Source organism: Nomascus leucogenys, chromosome 22a (genome assembly GCF_006542625.1).
Source record: "Nomascus leucogenys isolate Asia chromosome 22a, Asia_NLE_v1, whole genome shotgun sequence".
Taxonomy (NCBI): Eukaryota; Metazoa; Chordata; class Mammalia; order Primates; family Hylobatidae; genus Nomascus; species Nomascus leucogenys.
In genome coordinates, this window is record NC_044402.1 from 101102969 (window position 1) to 101117867 (window position 14899).

General features: G+C 45.6%; 1 protein-coding gene across 1 annotated transcript in view; it reads left to right on the forward strand.

Moving 5' to 3' along the window:
- The window catches only part of LOC100583419 (aldehyde oxidase 2-like), a 77837-nt gene that overhangs the window by 7915 nt on the left and 55023 nt on the right, over positions 1–14899 (forward strand). The window contains 7 exon segments of the mRNA XM_030803569.1: position 659; positions 2864–2925; positions 5211–5300; positions 7626–7706; positions 9473–9474; positions 9845–9987; positions 11820–11912. Coding sequence (XP_030659429.1) covers position 659; positions 2864–2925; positions 5211–5300; positions 7626–7706; positions 9473–9474; positions 9845–9987; positions 11820–11912 — 472 coding nt within the window.

Sequence of the window (14899 nt, forward strand, 5' to 3'; positions counted from 1 at the left end):
CTAGCCCCTCTCAGGCCTCTGCTTCAGTTGGTTCTAAAGTAGCTACAGCACCCAGGAGCAGAGAATGTCAAGCTGCTCCCTGCTTATCAGAGCATGCGCTTGGAACGGGCTGCACAGAACTAGCACAGTGCGTACACTCCACACCACCCACTTAACACCCCATTTTCTATCCAGTGACTTATTTGGCTTCCTTTGTTAAGGGCCTGTATTCACTTTGCAGGGCTGCCCTAACTCAGTACCACAAACTGCTGGTCTTAAAATAGCAGAAATGGCCGGGCGCAGTGGCTCACACCTGTAATCCCAGCACTTTGGAAGGCCAAGGCAGGCGGATCACCTGAGATCAGGAGTTCGAGACCAGCCTGGCCAATATGGGGAAACCCGTCAGCCTGGCCAACATGGGGAAACAAAAATAAGCCAGGCATGGTGACGCTTGCCTGTAATTCCAGCTATTCAGGAAGCTGAGGCAGGAGAATCGCTCGAACCTGGGAGGCGGAGGTTGCAGTGAGCTGAGATCGTGCCACTGAACTCCAGCTTGGGCAACAAAGCAAGCCTCCGTCTCAAAAAAAAAAAAAAAAAAAAGCAGTAATGTATTCTCCCCCAGCGCTGGAGGCTTTAAGTCTGATAGCAAGGCGTCCGCAGGGCCATGTTCTCTGTGGAGGGTCTTTGGGAAGATCCCTCCTCACCCCTTCCTTCCTCACCCCTGCCTTCCTCACCCCTGCCTTCCTCACCTTTGCCTTCCTCACCCCTTCCTTCCTCATCCCCTTCCTTCCTCACCCCTTCCTTCCTCACCCCTTCCTTCCTCATCTCCTTCCTTCCTCACCCCTGCCTTCCTCACCCCTGCCTTCCTCACCCCTGCCTTCCTCACCCCTGCCTTCCTCACCCCTGCCTTCCTCACCCCTGCCTTCCTCACCCCTGCCTTCCTCACCCCTGCCTTCCTCACCCCTGCCTTCCTCACCCCTGCCTTCCTCACCCCTGCCTTCCTCACCCCTGCCTAGCTTCTGCTGCTTAACAATGGCATTTCCTTCCTTGACATTTCTTGGCTTGTAGATGCGTCACTCCAATCTGTGTTTCCATCCTCATATGGTCTTCTCCCCCGTGTGTCTGTGTCCCAATTTCCCTCTTCTTATAGGACACTGGTCATCAAATTGGGCCTACCTTAACCCAGTATCACTTCATTTTGACTTGATTACATCTGCAGAGGCCCTATTTCCAAATAAGTTCATATTCACAGGTTCCAGGGTTTAGCACTTGAACATGTCTTTTGGGGGGACATAACTCAACCCCTAACATGGCCCTTCACATACCAAAAGAATCCTTTAGGCCGGGCGCGGTGGTTCATGCCTGTAATCCCAGCACTTTGGGAGGCCAAGGCGGGCAGATCACTTGAAGTCAGGAGTTCAAGACCAGCCTGGCCAACATGGCGAAACCCCATCTCTACTAAAAATACGAAAATTAGCGGGGCATGGCAGTGTGCACCTGTAATCCAACTACTTGGGAGGCTGAGGCAGGAGAATTGCTTGAACCTGGGATGTAGAGGTTGCAGTGAGCCGAGATCGCACCACTGCACTCCAGCCTGGGCAACAGAGCAAGACTCCATCTCAAAAAAAAAAAAAAGAATTATTTAAAATCTGCAATGGGTTTAAGTTATTGAAGAGGAGTCTATAATCATATCCCTTTTGAAGAATCAATAAACACCCATTTTAGGTGTTAATAATCCCTAAACTAGTTATCTGTTAAATACACAAATTCTTAGGTTGAGAGCTGATCGGGAGCACAGACACACTCCCCTAATCTGCCAGCTGCTGGTGGAGTTCCCCACCCTCCTTAGGTCCCTCTCCTATTTGAGATCCCTCAGCAGCTCCTTATGCCTAAAGCATGGCCAAGCCTAACCTCCTTCACCAGGCATTCAGAGAAGTCCAACTACTTGACCTCCCTAACTCATGCTTCCTCCTACTCTCCATGGCTCCCTGCAGGCCAGTCGCCTCCCAACCCTATCTCCTTTGCACCTGTGCCTGCTGCTCTGAGAACCCAGAATGCCTCTCCCCAGCTCTCTACCAATCCACAGCTTGCTCATTCTTCAAGCCCAGGCTTCTCTGTGAAGCCTTCCCAGATGAACTCTATTCCACACTGACTCTCTTTCACTCCCACCCCCTAGGCCTTCATCTTTGGAAATCTGAGGTTCTCAAATGTTATTACATGAAACAGCAATAGAATGGAAAGTCCATGCAGTAGAATTACCTGCAGACCTCTGGAATGCAGATTCCTGGGCCCACCCCTAAATGGCTGATTCAGGAGAATTGGAGCAGGGTTAGGAATCTGCATATTTTAAAAATGCCCCCAGGAGATTCTGATGTAATAATCTAAAAGCAACCGAGGAGCATCACTGACAAACCATCCAAGGCATGATGGCCTTAGAAACTGCCCAGGTTTTCTCTGTGAGGATCCCCGCTATCTTACCTAGTATCTGAAATATAGTTGTCAATAGACCTACATCGAATTAATGAATTAATAGATGAAGAAAGTGAGCTCGCCAACTAGGCTATCATCTTTAAGACAAAGAATAAAACTGGAACTGAGGTAGGGGGCAGGATAATATTCCAAGTAGAGGAATAAAGCATTAAACCACTTGGCAGATGTTAAAATATCCTTTTAAAAAAGCTGGGAACCATGCTCAGTGCTGCACACCTGTAGCCCAAGCTACTCAGGAGGCTGAGGTAGGACACCAGGAGTTTGAATACAGCCTGGGCAACATTGCCAGACCCCTTTAAAAAAAAAAAGCTACATCTATTTAACTTTCAAAAGACAAAAGAAGCCAGCAAATACAAAGCCTACTAACAACCATGCTTCTTCTCTGATTGATTAGGTAATCTATGCCGCTGCACTGGGTATCGGCCAATACTTGAGAGTGGAAGGACTTTCTGCATGGTGAGTAGGTGACTGTGGGGACACCTTATGCAGCAAGAATGACAATGACAGCTGATCAAGGCCAGGAACAGAGGAATTAAAATTTTTTAGACCATCTCAACAGACTGTCAAGAGACCTACTGAGTTATCTCCAACCAACTCACTGGAGTTTTAGCTTTTTGTTGAGGACTGGGGGAACGTTGCGACACCTTTGATGTTGTCCAATCAAAACCACAGAGGGAAGTCAGGTATCCAACCAGTTGTCCAGACATTTTCTGTAACTAGTTCAGCAAAGCATCTGGACAGGCAAGTCAGAGGGCATCGGCAAACCCAAAGGGACAAAGGATGCAAGGGGTTGGAGTTTGCTTTGGTGAGGCAAGGTCAGTTCCAGAATCCAACCAGCTGAGAAGGTGTGAGCAGACAAGAAGCTGAATATATAGAGTGGAACCCAAAATTCCCTCCAAGTACAAGAGCACAGGGAGTTTCCCCTACAAAATGGGGATTCTTCACTGGGCTCTGGAGAAAATCACATAAGTCTTGCTTGGCACTTAGTAAGAGTTCCATAAATAGTTACTGCTGTCATTGAGGATGCCATTGATATGTGAATAGTGTTTGACACGGAGACCAGACAGGCACATCTGGTGGTTCTCTGCTGAGGGCAGGATGAATGTGGGCAGTACAGGCCTTAGGCCCAAAAAAGGGGGACCCATACTTTAGAGGGCCCCTCTCTGGTCCTCCTCCAGCAATTCTCGGGAGTTCATGGCACCAGGATGACTTCCCCACCTGAAACCTCACCCCTTTTCTAGGTCATTCTCCATGGATGGCCTTGACCCCACTGTTAGACCACACATAAGCCTCTTATCTGAGTCCGTCTAGGGCAGATCATAACAGCAGTGTCTGCACCCCTAGGTCAGAGGGTGGCCAAGGAGCAGCTGTTTGTGGAGGGAGTAGACTGAGCTTGGCTTTTCAGGCTGCAGTGCTCAGGCTCCTCACAGCACAGAATAGAGCCAGGGTAGAGGAGAAGGCCAGCAGGCACCAGGCTGGGGGCCTTTGTTTGCACTCTTTGCTGAGGCTCCACAATCGTAGAGGTGGGCCCAGAAGTAGACCAGGAGGTATGTCCTGTGTCCTAGAACCAGGCAGGTCACCTGTGCATGCATTTCCCAGACGTCTACTGCCACCTGAGGCAGCCAAAGTTAACACGCTGAGAAGTAAATGAGATAGCTTGTAAGCCCAGCAAATGGCTGGTGTAGAGTGAAAAAGCACTTGTGAAATACAAATGAAAAAAACTAAAGGAAGCCTCTTTGCCTGTGGATACAGATGTTATTATCTACCTTTCCAGGCACACAGACTCTGGGAATAAAGGCCAAAATGTGGTCAGCCACCCAACCTGGTAGCCAGCATGTCTTACAGGACTTTAGTGGGTGAAGCAACCCAGTCTCAGAGGGAATACACAAGGCTAATATCGAGTGGGCCAAGAGATGACTGGCTTTTTCCGTTATTGGTTCATGGTGCACCGTGGAAGCTCTCAGAGCTTTGAGTAAGACAGGTGCTGCTTGCTTGGCCCAGCTGTTTTTGCTTCTTGGATAAAATCGGAAAGATGGCAGCTCAAGACATTTAAGTAGAGACAAAGAACTGAAGAGTCTGGAAGAAAGTATTATGCTAGGAACTTAGGAGAACTTACTCAAGGAAGAAGACACAAGAGGTAAGTTTGGAAGAAATGGGAAGTGGAAGAGCCGGCAAATGGAAACCTGCTTTAAAACTCATTGTCAGCTCACCCCCAGACAGCTCCATCCACATCCCAAATGTCTGGGAGATCTGGTTTCTAAAATGGTTTTCTTTTTTCTTCTTATAAATTATTATTGCCCTGTAAAGCATCTATCAATTAATTTTCCACTAGGAATTAACCTAAAAATTCATATATGTACACAAAGCTGTACGTGTAATGAACAAAAATGTTCACATACTATGTACTATATAAATGTACTAATACAATCCCAAATGTGAAACATTATCAGTGGAATAGGGCAATGATAGTTGATTTCTTTTACACCTCTCTATATTCTATATTATCATTTTATATTATATATTTTGTATATTACCTATCAAATTATGTATCGTATATACTTTATATGTATTATTCTTAAAAATAAGCAAAGAAGAAAGACCTTGTGATTATCCGTGTTCCAAAAGAAACCACCAACAGTGGCTTAAAAAGTCTGAAGTCTCATTTAAATTGCCAACCTTTCAGGGCACATTCCTATTTACCTACTCAAAAGTTTTTCATCTAAGGCATTTCACCTTCTTAGGAGTCAAATAGCTGTCAACAGAAAGGAACGGGAAAATGCTGCTTGGATTGGGGAGAAAATGACTCTTCCCCACTTGGCAAGAAAAATGAAGTGAGTCCTTTTGTTTGTTTTGTCTGCTCACTGTGAGTCTTGCTTAATGCAGACCCAGTGTTGAAACTGTGCTTGCTTATTTTCATGGTCATTCTCTGCTTCCAGCTGTCCGAAGCGCGTGTGCAAATAAAGCTCTTTTCCTCTGGGAGCTGCGGAAAGTGGTGATCAAAGCCCACACTCCGATTTTCCCCTTCGTAGTCAGAAAGGCTGGAACAACAGGAAGACAAAAACACTCAGACCAGAAACAAAGCACTTCCGCCCACTCTGGATGGGTCGCATTCTCAGGTGGAAGTGGATTCTGTACTTGCCCCTGCAGAGCCGTCTTCTGTCATGTCTCCTCCTTTGTAGACAGAGGGCGCTGCAGTCCCAGAGGGCTGAGGAGCCGTCCACAGTCACACAGTGACTCACACAGAGTCAGTGGCTCCCCAGCCAGGAAGTCCAGCCTTAAACATTCCGGTCTGTGGCTTTGTTCCCTGAGAGACGCTCCTTTCCAGGAAAAAAACGGCACTGCCAAATTCTTAAAGATATTACTTAGAGAACTTGAAATACAGGATAAAATACAGAATCAGCTCCCAGTAAGCGAGGAAATCTGAGAGCGACCAGAGACAAACCCGCGTGTTTCTATCCTTCACACGTATCTTTTTCCCATTCTTGGCTCCCACCGTCACCTTAATTGGGTCTAAAGAAAGTGTGCCATGACACAGAGGAATGCTGCCCAAGGGAGGGGGCTTCACCCCTCACAACCACTTCACAGACGATCAGTGCCTTGCTGGGGTCAATATATCCTAAAGTCAATTCTCAGTTTTGTGGTCTCGGGAATTCTATTTGGGCAATGACTGGGCTCTAGGGACCACCTGACTCACTTTAACCAAACTCAAAAGACCATGACATTTAAACTGGAATGAGCCCCATACTCATTTATGAAGAGAAACACAATTATAAAGTGGATCTTGCCATCACTGAGCCACAGATCCTTTCCCTATAGGAAAACACACTAGGAAGCCAAATTACAATGAGAAGGTTGCTTGGTGAGCATGGACGCAGAGCAATTGCATAGCCTTAATGGGCTGCGTCATGGAAGACCCTTCTCTTCCACCAGACTGGACCCGCGTGAGGCCTGGTGTCTGCCTGACAGCTCCCCCTTCTCTTTAAGCGGTGTTAAGATCTCCCACTTGGGTAGTCGTTAAGTCTTGGCCTGGGATCTGTTTAAGAAAACTTTTCATTTCTCAGCCTTCATTTATTATGTTTGTTTTATATTTTAATTCCCCAGCACAAACATTTCTAGGTTTTAGATATATACCACATTATCGCCCTCAGGCACTGCCTATGCTTCTAATGCCAGCTAACGCAAAAACAGATCATTCAGATGTGGCCCTGAAATGCCTAACCTGTGGCCCTACTAAGAACCTTATCAAGGAAGAATTACAAGTGTTTTTATTTTTTTCTGGAGCCTGGGAAAACCTGAGAGATAGAAAAAGAGGGGAAGTGTTGGACAAATATCAGGTCATTTTACCTATTATCACAATTACCCTTCAAAATATGGGTTATTTTCATTTAATCCCTAGAGAAGTTAAGGACCTTTCCATTGGAAAGGCTAGAGTGCTGACCTCAGAGTGAGTGAACCCGGATCTGTCTACCTTTCGTGTCAATATATTCTCTTCTCCAGCACACCCACATCCACCTCTGTGCTCCACAGTTCTCTGCTAGTTTTCCTTACCTCTTCAGGAATGTTCTTCTGGCAAGAAGTGTTTTCCAAAAGCCAAAACAGATCTGATTCAGACACGATTACAGTTTGGGTAACTTTTCACTGTGCTTTGGTTTCCTACAGGGCAAAATGGAGATAATTTACTTTCTTTATTCAATTATTGTGAAGATTAAATAAATTACATGTAAAAGCATTTGGAATGCAAGCACTTAATAAATGTTAACTAATGTTATTAAAGTCAAAGTGTGTGTGTGTGTGTGTGTGTGTGTGTGTGTGTGTGTGTGTGTGTTTATGCATGGGCACGTGGGGCACAACGGAGAGGATTTCCCTAATTTATTTAACCTTTCATAGTTTTTCATAGACTGTCTTGGTGTTTTCCAGAATACTCTTTGTAGTATGTCATAGAATACTCTTTTCTTTAGTGTTGCCTTAGTGGCAAATCAGTATTTCTCTTAAAACAAGATTCCTATTTTAAATTATTTGGTTTGAACTATTTCCCTGTCCAGGGAGACTAGGAGAGTTATCACTACGTTCCTGTTGCCTAATTCCTATAAAGAATTATAAGGCTGTTTCCAATTGAGCTGGGCTGACAGAGCCATCTGCTTCTTCCTTTTATAAAGATTTGCACGAAGTTATTTGCGAAAGAGGAGTTTCATTCCTTGGACCCAACCCAGGAGCTCATATTTCCCCCAGAACTCTTGGTAAGATGAGCTGGATATTTTACGTACTCGTTTAAATATCATTGGTTATAAACTCGGTTTTATAAAGCCTCCATTTTCCTTCCCGTGAAATTGTCAAATTGTGGAAATGTTCAATCAGATGAAGTGACTGCTTCCCTCCCCGCCACGCCCTGCCTGACCCCTGGCACATTGCCTGAAGCCTCCGCTGTGGCGATTTTGTAAATGATTTCTTCATTACTCTCATCATTGTCATTTGGAATGTGTCACTAGTGGCTGTCCAGGAGACACAGCACTGCTAAGCTTCTCCTTGGTCTTCTGGCCCATTCCAGCACATTGACCCCAAGGAACACTTCCAGGAGACGCCTCTACCTTTCAACCTTCCTCCCATCAGCATCTTTCTTTGCAGAAATCCAGCAGTCCTATTCTATCAAACACCTATTTCTGAAGGGGTTCTAATGTGTTTGTTTATTCATTCCACCAGTATTTATCCATCCAGCAACATGCCAGACGCTGTTCTAGGTACTGAATATACAGCAGGGAACAAAACTAACAAAACACCTGCCCTCAAGGAGCTTGTAATCTGGTGAGAGGGGCAGATAATAAGCAAAATAATAGATAAAAGATATAGTGTGGCCAGGTGCGGTGGCTCATGCCTGTAATCCCAGGGAGGCCGAGGCAGGCAGATGGTTTGGGCCTAAGAGTTAGAGACCAGCCAGACATGGCGAAACCCAGCCTCTACAAAAAATTAGCCAGCTGTGGTGGCACTCACCTGTCGTCCCAGCTACTTGGGAGGCTGAGGTGGGAGGATTGCTTGAGCCTGGGAGGTCAAGGCTGCAGTGAGCCGAGATCGTGCCACTCCAGCCTGGGCAGCAGAGTGAGGCCCTGCCCTCCCAAAAAAAATAAATAATTTTTGAAAGGATATAATCTGTTAGTGATTGAGAAGTATTAAGGAGAAAAAAAAAATAAAGCAGAGAAGGATAGGATGCATGGAGCTGCAATTTTAGATATCCTACCCAAAGAAAACTCTGAGAGTATAACATTTGAAGAAAGTCTGGAAGGAAGTGAGGGAGCTAGCCCTCCCAGCCGAAGAGGGAGACGAGCAATCGAGGCCGTTGGAACAGCAAATGCAAAGGCCCCAAGGGCAGGAGAACACCGGGCCTGATCAGAGGCAGAGCGTGTTCCAGCCTGGCTGGGGCAGAGTGAGCGAGGGGAAGGCCAGGGAGCTGTCAGGGGCAGACCATGCTGGACTTCATGCTGCTCGGCTTTTACTCTGTGTGGGCTGAGAAACTAACAGGCTGGATAGAGGAGGGGCATGCTCCAGTTGAAGTGGTAACAGGATCATTCTGGCTGCTCTATTGAGAATGGCCTGCAGAGGGGAAAGGAAGGAGCATGAACCTTGTCAGGGGACTAACGCCATCCTGAGAGATGGTGGTGGCTGCACCAGTCTGCTCGGGTGGAAGGAGTGAGAAGCGAGTAGACTCGGGATGTATTTTGGAAGAAAAGCCAGTAAGATTTGCTGATGGATAAGCTGTGAGGGTGGAAGAGAGAGAGGCGTCAAGGCTGACTCCAGGGCTTTGGACAGCTGGGAGCATGGAATGGCCATTTACAGAGATGGGGAAGACCTCTGGAGGAACAGGGGAGTTTTCCTTTTGGGGGTTTCTCTTTGGGGGCTTGGAAGGGGATTGGATATGAGGAGCTCAGTTTTTGACATATTAATTTTTTACCTTTATAGCTCTAAGCCAGTCCAAGAGACATATTAAATTTGAGATGCCTATTACACATCTAAGAGGTAACATCAAGTACTCATTCAGATATGAGCTTGGATTTCAGAGGAAAAAGCCAGGCTGAAGATATTAATTTAGGAGCATTCGTGTAATTATGATTTTTAAAGCCATAAGACTAAATTATGCTAAATTAATCCACACTGAATGGCCAATAACAGGTGTCAGCTTATATTGTTACTTGTCCCCAGAAAGCCATCCAATTATGAAAATTCAGGCATTAGCCAATGGGTATAGTGAGTATCTATCTTTTTTGGGCAAGTGCACCCCAGAACCCCTGACATCTCTGTAGAGGAACACGTCTCCACCTGGGGCCTTGGATAAGCCAGAAGGACACGCGTGCACACGGGCACACATACTTGTCATTTGCCCTTAAAGGATGGCAGAGAATCCAGAAAAACAAATGCTGACCTTCTATGGAGAGAGAGTTACCTGGATCTCCCCTGGGACCCTCAAGGATCTCCTGGAGCTGAAAGTGAAACACCCTGAAGCCCCTCTCATTCTGGGCAACACCTCACTGGGTAAGTGATTACCCAGTTCTCATTCCACCCTTAATGCTGGGCTGAACTTCCTGTCCCTTACTCTGTTCTCAGTCTACAGAAACTACTTTTTAGGGATGAAAACTTCATCCTTTATAATAAAGCCAGTGGTCTCCAAAGTTGGATGTGCATATACCCTGGACCCCAAAGATGTGGGAGGAAAGTATTAGAGGGTTTTTTGTGGGGTTTTTTGGTTTATTTATTTTTTTTTTTTTTTGAGATGGAGTTTCGCTCTTGTCACCCAGGCTGGAGTGCAGTGGCACGATCTCAGCTCACTGCAACCTCCACCTCCCAAGTTCAAGCAAATCTCCTGCCTCAGCCTCCCAAGTAGCTGGGACTACAGGTGCACGCCACCACATCCAGCTAATTTTCGTATTTTTAGTAGAGACGGGTTTCACCATGCTGGCCAGGATGGTCTCGATCTCTTGACCTCATGATCCGCCCACTTTGGCCTCCCGAAGTGCTGGGATTGCAAGCGTGAGCCACCATGCCCGGCCTAGAGGGTTTTTTATCATTTACTTTGTCTTATTCGTTTTTGTTTTTGTTAAATATTGAATAAATATAGTAAGAATTTTATAAAATATGTATAGGGATATTAACAATACAGTGCACACTCAGTTACCCCCCACATCCGCTTTAAGAACACAAACTTTACCAAGAACTTTGAAGACCACTGTGGGCCCTCTCAAGCCACATCCCCTTTCCTTCCCTTCCTCCTCGAAGGTACTCATTAGCCTGAATATTGTGTTGGTCATTCTCTTCCTTATTTTTATAATTTTACCACATATATTTGAATCCTTAAACAATATGTTGTTTAGCTTTGCATATTTCTGAACTTCACATAAATGGACTGGAGGGAGAGTCCTGACCTCTGGTCAGGTTGCAATGTCTCCCACTCCCAATAATAAGAAGAAGAATCCCAGGGTATTATTCCTCTGCAATTTGCTTTTTGTTCAACATACTTGACCTGAGATGCATCCGTATTGTTGCATGTAGCTGCGCTGTATTCCATCCTATGAACGTGGAACAATTTGACATCCATTATATTGCTGGAGAACAGCTTATTTTGGCATTACAAATATTCTTCTATATGTCTCCTGGTAACTATGTGCAGGAGTGTTTTAAGAGCATCTTGGCCAGGCATGGTGGTTCACACCTGTAATCCCAGCACTTTGGGAGGCCAAGGTGGGTGGATCACCTGAAGTCAGGAGTTCAAGACCAGCCAGACCAACATGGAGAAACCTCATCTCTACTAAAAATACAAAATTAGCCGGGTGCAGTGGCATGTGCCTGTAATCCCAGTTACTCAGGAGGCTGAGGCAGGAGAATCGCTTGAGCCTGGCAGGCAGAGGTTGCAGTGAGCCGAGATTGCACCATTGCACTCCAGCCTGGGCGACAGAGACTCTGTCTCAAAAAAAAAAAAAAAGCATCTTATCCTATTTCCAATTTTTATATGGACATAGTGCATAAATAGATACATACATATAGAAATTTAATTGGCAGGGGTATACAACCACTGCTTTCACATCCGTACACATTTACTGTCAATCTCTAATGTATCTGAATCTCCTGTAAGAAAATTTCAAGGCCTGGAGCAGTGGCTCACACCTGTAATCCCAGCACTTTGGGAGCCCGAGGTGGGCAGATCACCTGAGGTCAGGAGTTTGAGACCAGCCTGGCCAACATGGCAAAACCCCGTCTCCACTTAAAAAAAAAAGAAGAAAAGAAAATATCAATGCACGAAAAAAGGCATTTTCTCTTTCCTAATTGTCTCTAAAATAACTGTCCCTTTCCTAACTGTGTCTACTCTTCAGGACCTGCAATGAAATCTCAAGGACATTTTCATCCAGTTCTCCTCTCTCCTGCAAGGATCTCTGAGCTGAGTATGCTGACAAAAACAAGTGATGGTGAGTTCCTGGTGTTTTTAGTAGGATGTCAATGAGGCGATCCCTGCACTAAACTAACACTTGCCAAACAACTCAGAACCTCCTCATCTGTTTGTCTTCTCCTGTATATTTCCAGTTATTCTTCATTTTTTAAACGAGTAGTGCGGAGTACTATATCAGGCAAGGCAGAACTCACAAAGGAGGAAGTAAACACACAAGACTTGGCATTTGAGGTGCATGGCAAACCCTTTAGTAAAAGGAATCTTATTTTATTCCTTTCTTCATCCCCTGAGCTCCTCCTAGTCCTGTGCATGCAATATAAGCACTCAGTCAGTGGCTGATCAATGAATTAACAGAAAAAAAAGAATGAGCAGGACAGGAACTTGAATGCAATGGGACGCAGTGTAATGATGACTTCCTTAACGTAGGAAACAGGCAGAGCAACTGAACTGAAAGCTTTTGTCAAGATTGAACTGTAGGTCACCATGTGTTTGTGGTGGCTCAGTGAGGGCCAGTGGGGGACAGGAGAGGGGATCCGCCATGGTGGTATCACTGCCATCCAGAAGTCCCACCTTCTAGGCCGCTAATTATCACCAGCCAAACTAGACTGCACCACACATCAGCAAGCCGGATCTTCCCTGGCCTAACCCCACCTGTTTGCAAGGGAAGGGATCCTTCCTGGTTTTGCTCAGCACCAAGGTTTCACAGCTTCAGCCTCGGGACAATTCAGGTAGCAAAACTTAATGCCATTTAGAAAAACAGGAATGTGCTTAGATTTACCTGAAATCTTGGTGTGGGCAGAAGTGAAAGGAGAGGGAGAGGGAATGGCAGAATGGACAGCTGGACACATAGACCACCTGTCTAACTAAGCAGAGGTGATGGCAGGAGGCCCTGGCCCAGCCCTACCCCAGGCATCATTTAGCCGCATCTGCAAATTTCTCTTTAGCGCCACAACCCTGTCCTCACACAAATATTAAATAAGAAGATGAAAATAAACTGATCTGTTTGAAAGAGGAGAAAAGTTTTTCACCATCCCTCCCTGTCTCTGAGCCACCCTTATCTGTCCCTGAGAAGGCCCTTCAGAGCCTAATTTAATTCCCAATATAATCCAAGTCTCTCATCTTACAAATGAGGAAGCCAAGATGCGAAAGGAAAGTAGACTAGCCTAAGGTCCCTAGTCTGGCTGGAGGTGAGGTTACAAGGTCTCCCACTCCCAATTCAGCACTCTTTTGTTTTGTTTTGTTTTTTGTTTTTGAGATGGAGTCTCACTCTGTTGCCCAGGCTGGGGTGCAGTGGCGCCATCTCAGCTCACTGCAACCTCCACCTCCCGGGTTCATGCGACTCTCCTGTCTCAGCCTCCCGAGTAGCTGGGATTACAGGCGCCTGCCATCACGCCCAGCTAATTTTTGTATTTTTAGTAGACATGGGGTTTCACCATGTTGGCCAGGCTGGTCTCGGACCCCTGACCTCGGGTGATCCTCCTACCTCAGCCTCCCAAAGTGCTGGGATTACAGGCGTGAGCCACTGTGCCTGGCCAACACTCTTTTTGTTACTGCCATTCCACCCCTCAGGTCCACCCCACAGCCTGTCCAATTAGCTATGTGAGTTGGACTGCTCAGTTTGGTCTCTGCAAAGCAGAGCTAAAACAAACAATGCACCGTCCTTTAGGGCTCTTAAAATTAAAGCATGAGTACCCTCTAGTGGCTTGCAGGAAAGTTTCCACGATTCTCGAACTTTTCCTAAGTCCCAGATGAGTGAAAGACACTGGCGGGGATGGGATGCACTGGAGCCAGATGTGTTCCCCACCAGCACACCCTGGAAATACATTTTTGCACAGCTGTGATTTTGACTTAAACATTTAAGGTTTGCATGCTCAACCATATCACCTACATGTTTGGCTCAGTATACATTTGTTTTCTCAAAATCTTTAGTATAGTGAGTGCTCCAGAAAGTCATTGCATGTTTACCCCATAGACCCATGAACTCTGAAGAGCATAGAGTTCCACTGAAATGCCCTTTCTGAGAATCAAAGTTGAAGTTCTTTTCACTTGCATTGGAAGAAAGCTAGATTTTGTGACCAGAGATGGAATAAAATATGAATAGAACCACAGTAAGTAGAATGTTCTCAGTATAGCCTGGCAGAAGATGTGTTGTGCCTAGCATGAGGTGAGGTGGTGATGTGTGCAATGGAAATGGAATTATTTGGCTTCAAACTGTGTGAACGCTTATGAGGATTCAGGCAATAGAGCAGACAGGGATACTTCAATCCCCACTGGGGTTGAACTGCCCTTTTCCATCTATGTCAAATAAGAGGTGGTGATGCTGGTCTATGTGATGCTTCTGACCTTAATAATAATTATGTCTTTTTGTTTCTGGTTTCTCCTCCACTAATAAGGGTCTGGGTCTTCTCCTTAGGGAGAAGGAATTGTATAACCAAAAAAAAAAAAAGCTTGGTTTTCCTAGCACTCCTGCAAAGATAAGGCAGGCCAGGACCTTCCAGAAGTTAAAGAACAGGCTCCATTGAAACCCGTGATAAGGAAGCAACAGACCATCACTGATGGGTCTGGGATGAAATTAGATCCCCTGTTACAGAGTACATTTTAGGAGATGCTAAAACAGAAACAGGGTGAGAACTCCAGGCTGAGACATTCCAGCGGGGAGGGATAGTTTAGATTTGTTTAGCATAAGGATAACAAGGAGCAGCTCATGGTTCCCTCATCAACTAAATTAGCTGAGATTACTGAGGCAGCGGGGTGTTGCATGAGTATGCTGGCAAGGTGGGGGAGGTGTCATGCCAAGAACATTCTTAATATTGATAAAATACAGCTATGTAGAAGGGTGAAATATTCTCAAAGATTAGTCAACAAGAGATAAATCAAAGCCCAATCTGATAAAAACAGACTAACTGCAATTAGAACCAGCCCAGCTAGTGATGTCAAATCACTCTCCGTTAGCGTTTCATTCTGCAAACCCCAGGGTGTGAAGGATTAATTTTAAAAGGCCGCCTA